The 6,264-nt window shown below is 32.7% G+C and overlaps 1 protein-coding gene across 1 annotated transcript; it reads right to left on the reverse strand.

Annotated features, from left to right (window-relative positions):
- Positions 1 to 2,778: 2,778 nt before the first annotated feature.
- On the reverse strand, positions 2,779 to 5,240 carry LOC108753162 (DNA polymerase iota). The gene is made up of 2 exons (XM_018494521.1): positions 4,896 to 5,240; positions 2,779 to 4,803 (listed from the first exon to the last, which is right to left on the reverse strand). The coding sequence occupies exon 2, from the start codon at positions 4,714 to 4,716 to the stop codon at positions 2,986 to 2,988; it is 1,731 nt and encodes a 576-aa protein (XP_018350023.1). The 5' UTR covers positions 4,717 to 4,803; positions 4,896 to 5,240; the 3' UTR covers positions 2,779 to 2,985.
- Positions 5,241 to 6,264: the final 1,024 nt, after the last annotated feature.

Raw genomic sequence — 6,264 nt, forward strand, 5'->3', positions numbered from 1 at the left:
ATAACTTTTTTATTTAATTTTTTGAAAACTTCCTTGCTGTAGTATTTTGAGTTCACAAATTTTAATGATACCCTATGTATATATATATATATATATATATATATATATATATATACATATACACACATACATACACATTTATGCCATGTGCGCGCACGTGCGCATATTATATGTATATTATACACACAATAATCACGGTATGCCACACACATATTAAGAAATGGCATTCAAATTTTATGATTGTCTAGTATATCTGTCTTTCGAATAATTACATATATATTTATATACGTCTCAATGAAAGAAGCTCCACGCCAATGGCTAATTCTTGCGGGAATAACCGAGTATTTTTTTCACGCGATATTTATCACTCGATGTTCAACGTACATATTACACAAGCAGAGATCGAAAGTAATATTTCATAAATTGTGAATTCGGAGGTCTGTTCTTTTTCGAAAAATTCTGAACTAGTTCTGAACTAATGCAATAAGTTAGAGTAAAACAAACTATATCTATTTTACTCTAATTTATTGCACCAGTGTACACCAGTTTAGAAGGGATGGAAAAAGAATAAACCATAGATTTCGATGCTACGAATACACGAAGATCTCTATCTTTTATTTATAACAATGAAAATGCGACAACCAACATAAGATCCCCTTTTGCATGTCTATAGCAAGGAAAATTAAATTCACGAAACTATCATTTTCGATCCTTGATTTAACAGTACTAAAAATAGAATTTTCTTTTCAAAACATTAAATTATATTAATTATTTATCTATCCAGGATTACAACATCGAATGTCAGCACCTTATTTCACTTACGTACAGAGTAATAAATGTATACTTATTTAATACGCTTCTTTTATAACTGAACTTATTATATACTAAGGTAAATATAATCTTTTCCTTTTGTTCAATTAAAAACAGATTGGTCTTAATATATATATTTTATCCTTAAAAAAATATACGTTACAGTAAATGAATACAGTTTGTTGCATCATAAAGACGACAGCATCGATAACAAACATACTGTAACTGCAAAATTAAAACTTCAAGACGATTGTCTTCCTGAAAATTTTTCGTTTATCAATTGTAATCGAACTAAATTATATTATGGTTAACTAAATACATTTTTTTAATGTTACTAATAAACTAATATGAAAAATAATTGTAAAATATTGTTAGTATACTTTTCATTATTGCTGTCAAAAATAATTAAAAATAATATGGACTGTATAATGGATCAATATAAAACTATGATATTTCTTTAGTCACATTATGTTATATAAAACTGGGACAATATATTAAATGCAATTGAAGACAGATATATACATATTATATATACATACACATACACACACATACACGCACATACCCACACACACATATACACAAAATACACATACACAATCTTCCGTTATGCAAAATTTGCAAATGCACTTTGAAGAATTAAAATGTACGTGATACAAAGGCACAGAAGAAAAACTTATGCAGGATGATTCTTATTCTGGGATTCTTGGTTGTACATGACATTCATTTAGAGCATAACAAAATAAAAAATATATATATGTCATAAAGATTGATTGATTACATTCTTTAACAAAAAAAAGACTTTCTTTCAAACATTGGAAGACTAATCATTTTTTATAATTTTTTGGATGCTGAATACGAATACGTTTTCCAAATTGTTCTATCGCATTACAATTCTGAGAAATTTGGGATTGTAAGAAAACTACAACTAGAATGTATGATATACTAACAAAGTTTTATTGCAATAAAAATTAGTGTCCAATTTTTACATTAATAATGTAATTAAATAATTGTTTTGGCTCGTAGCCCTTTTTCTTCCTCGTTTTTAAAATTTAAGTATATTGTTAGGATTTTCAGCTCTCAAAAAGGTTTTTTAGTATCGGCTATGATTAATATTCATAATTGTTAAATACAGAGTCTATTATGAAAAAACCGTAAAATTAAGTTACTACCATAATAATTTCACAGCTTTCAACTATATTTATTTAAACATATAAGTATTTTTATCATTGAATCTGTGTTTCATTAAATATAAATCTGTGTTAAAATTAACAAATTCGAAATAACAGATTTAATATAGCAGATATCAAAATTTAAAAATGTTTAAATTGTTGCAAAATGTGTAGATATCTTACATCGGATTTGTTTACAACGATCTAAAAATAATTACATTTAACTAAATATAATTGAAAACTAGTAAATGGTCAACAACTGGTTCATTTTTCCACAATAGACCCTCCCCCCCTCCACCCTCATATTTAACTATGAATATCTTATTACCCATAGCTGATACTATAAAATCCTTAGTTGAGAGTCCTAACATGCTTAATTTTGATTGCAATAAAATTTTTCCAGTACATCATACATTATAACATGACAAAATATGTAAAAGTAGTTTTTTTTTTATAAATTTCTCCAAATTGTGATATAATTTGGAAAATGCACTTGCATTCAGCATCCAAAAAATTATGAGAAATGTCTGGTCCCGTTCTGATATTTTTTTTTTCAAGCAATGTTATTCAAGTTGTTTTCCAAATCATAACATTTTAAAGAAAGTATTGTAAATGTAAGTTTATTTTGTATATATTCAGATTCGAACATTTATTGGTATCGAATATTTATTGGTATATTAACATTTATTGGTACTGTTCATATCCCTTCCGCTTTTAATGAAACAAAACACTAGATGCATTCCCTATAATAAATGTATATGAAGAGAGAGACACTATAAATCTTTTTAACTTGTATATATTTCAATTTGTGTAATAATTTAGAAAAGACTGTATGGGATAATTTGTCACACATAACACGTTTTATACTCTAGAATTTGGCATCCAAAATAGTAAAAATTAAGAATCATATCCTGCATAATACCATATGGTGCTGTCATTTAATGTTGTCAATTCAAGTGCATATGTGTAAACGCGACATTCAATACTAGGTCACACAGTTCCGTCACTTATTAGCTATGAAGTATTTAAGTATATTATTTGGTTTTGGTTTGCTGGTTGTGGGCCAAGAACGAGTGACCTCTCTCCTCTCAATGGACAGAGTTTTGAAGACCGTAGTATCCACCGTAGGTGATAATTGCATTGGTGATGAAGGACTCAATTTCAAACCAGCCATTTCATTACTTGGTGATTCTCGAGGACCTCTCAGCCATACTTCCAGCTTGGTTTTCTTCGGTAGTGGTTCTACCTCGTTTTGTAAATCATCTTCTGTGTTCTGACTTGCCATGCACAATTTTGAAATTGGTGAGCACGAAAGACTTGAAGTAGCAGTATTCATCAAGCTCATCGCTGATTGATCTGAGCTGTCATTGCTATCTTGATTAATACTCATTGGTGATCCCTGATTAATTTCAGAAATACCTTCTTCGGAGCTGATGTCTAAAACGGAATGGACGGCAACTTGTTTGCACAAAAAAGGTGCAATACTACTCCTGCCATATGATCTCTCCTCAAACTTCGTGAATGCAACTCCTAGAAGTGTTAAGTGGAATGACTTAGAGACATCGACTATTCGATGGAATAGCTTCATGGCAAGTGTCAACATTTTATTATGATCGTATACGCCGTTTTTTGTGGATGGTAAGAGATGTTTCGGCACCGCGCATTGCCTAGTTTCTCTCTTACCTGAAGTAGGTTTGTTCAAATCATGCTTTCTCACTGTTATTCTCATAGCAATAGGAATTCTACCATCTTCCATTGCTAATTCTGTTAATCTTCTTAATAGTGCACTTAATCGTGACTCTACTTCGGCTACTAGCGACACACTTTTAAATCCGTCTTCCAGACCTATGGATTGTTTCTTTCCAGATGGTTTTACTGCTGTCTCATCAATTCCCTCTGCATTGTCCTTCAGTCGTCTCGCTAGATCAATGCCAATTTTTAGTTCCAGATTTTCTAAAGGTATTCTACGTATATCGTCAACTGTCTTTATATTGTTCGATAATAATAATTCTGTAGTCTTTTGTCCAACACCAGGTATTTTGGACACAGAACCTATCGTCGAGAGCAATAATGGACCACTGCAAGGAAAGATTAATGTCTGTTGATTTGGTTTGTTTAACGATCCTGCTAATTTAGCTAAAAGTTTATTGTGTGCTATTCCAGCACTACACGTAAGATGTAATTCTTCGTAAATGCGATTCCTTATGTCAGCTGCTATTTTCGAGCCAATAATCAAGCGTGTATGACAACCGCATGGACATTCTTCCTCAGAAGGGCCAAATATCTTGCTTATTTCTTTTAAATCTTCAAATTCTGTACTTGAGCTGCTCATGTCAAGTTCTGTATCATTCTGAGATTTGAGCTGTTTTTCTACAATTGATGTCACATCAAGAAAATTATCGTCAAAGCCCAATCTTTCCACTAATGGTGTAAACTGATGCAAAATTTCAGATATTTTAGTCGAATAATGACGATAGTTTGTTAAATCTTCTCCATTTACCAAAGCTAGCTCTGGACACAAGCGCAAGGCTTCTTGCACTGACATACATTTTTTTATTCCATATTCTCTTGCCAGATAGTTGCTAGTAACCACTATACTTTTTTGCTGTACACCTAATGGCTTTCCCTCTAATTCAGGATGATTAATCATTTCCACTTGAGCATAGAAGCAATCCACATCCAAATGGATGATGGTTTTTGGATGGTGCATAATATCAAAACCTGCAGTATCCATAGGTGTTTATTGTAGGGCAGTCTTTGTAAATGATAAAAACTGTACAAAATTCTCACGTTCCACTTTTCAGAGCTTCTTAAACTGCATCTGCAATAGAGAGATACATATATAATTAATGAATGATCTTAATGCGTTTCAAATAAGAAACTGATAATGCTTATTTTCAAAAGAGATTTTACATGAATTTGTAATGCACTTCAACTTCGCAGCAAGATGAAAATATTTCCAGATAATGGATCGAAGGCAATGAGGATATCAGTTGCGCGTGAGAAACAGAACTTGCGCTACTGTTAGTTCGTTTGGGAGTTTTCACTCCCGAAAATTGTTTGACACTTTCGGTGGATCTACGATCCAATCTCAAAGTATGAGGCACGTTTCTGTCAATCGGCGATTTGTGCAATCGACACCGCAAAACAAAGCTCTCATAACAAACAGATACAAACTTGTTTACAGTAAATCAATTCATTTTCACATGGTAGCCATGTTTTTAAATTGTCATAGATACAGATGATGTATACAAGAAATTCCCGAATCTATGCAGATCTATGCGGACCTATCGAGATATAAGATGGTCGCATTCATCTCGTCATGAAAACTATCAACAGATAAGAAATATCACAGAGACCTCTCGTGGAGAATAGTAAACTTCATATTTGTCACTTTGTAAAAAATTTAAGGGTTATGCATAATGAAAGAAATAAAAGGGTGCGTTCACACTCCTTGATAGAAAGACAAAAACAGAAAATCAGCAGTCAATCAGGATGTTCTTTCATGGGACATGAAACTGCGGAACGTTCGTGATTGGTGAGGCTGGCCCATGGATCGAAAATTTACAACGGAACAAAACAACTCTACACTCAATGAGTGCATCCAGAAACACGATCGCTCACTGAGCGCTCAGTGAGCTCTTGCATCTGCTTGGCATGTTCCATTAGATCTAAAAATATAAACCAAACAGGTACAAGAGCTCACTGAGGGCTCAATGAGCGGTCGTGTTTCTGGATGCAGCTAATGGCTGCGTTCAGCGGACTCAACAGTTGAGCGAGCGCTGTTATTGATGTATTTTTTTAGATCATCCAATCAGCATTTTAGATCTGAAAGAATACATCAATAACAGCAAGCGCTTACTTAACTGTTAAGTCCGCTGAACGCAACCATTACTCTGTTTTCTTTTCTGCAATTGTAAAGCTGTTTTCACATGCAACATTAGTTGCAGAAGCGTAACTTGCATCAATTAATTAAATCATATCAAATTGTATCAGCTACTACCTCTTATTTTAGTTGAGATAATTTGATTGGCTGACGCAAGTTAAGCTTACGCAAGTTATGTTGCATGTGAAAGCAGCCTAATGACTCTGGCACACCAGCGCGATGTTTGTAGCGCGCAATACAAGATATCCAATGAGAATATACCTTTAGAATAAAAACATCGGTAAAGCTGTACACTCATTGGGTACATTCAGAATGACAACCGCTCAATGAGCTCTTACACCTGATTGGCATATTCCATTAGATTCTAAAATATAAATCAATCAAATAAAAGAGCTT

The sequence above is a fragment of the Trachymyrmex septentrionalis genome, unplaced genomic scaffold, assembly GCF_001594115.1.
Source record: "Trachymyrmex septentrionalis isolate Tsep2-gDNA-1 unplaced genomic scaffold, Tsep1.0 scaffold66, whole genome shotgun sequence".
Classification (NCBI taxonomy): Eukaryota; Metazoa; Arthropoda; class Insecta; order Hymenoptera; family Formicidae; genus Trachymyrmex; species Trachymyrmex septentrionalis.

Coding starts and splice junctions, on each gene's coding strand:
- LOC108753162 (XM_018494521.1), bottom strand. CDS start 4,716: ATGGATACTGCAGGTTTTGATATTATGCACCATCCAAAAACCATCATC.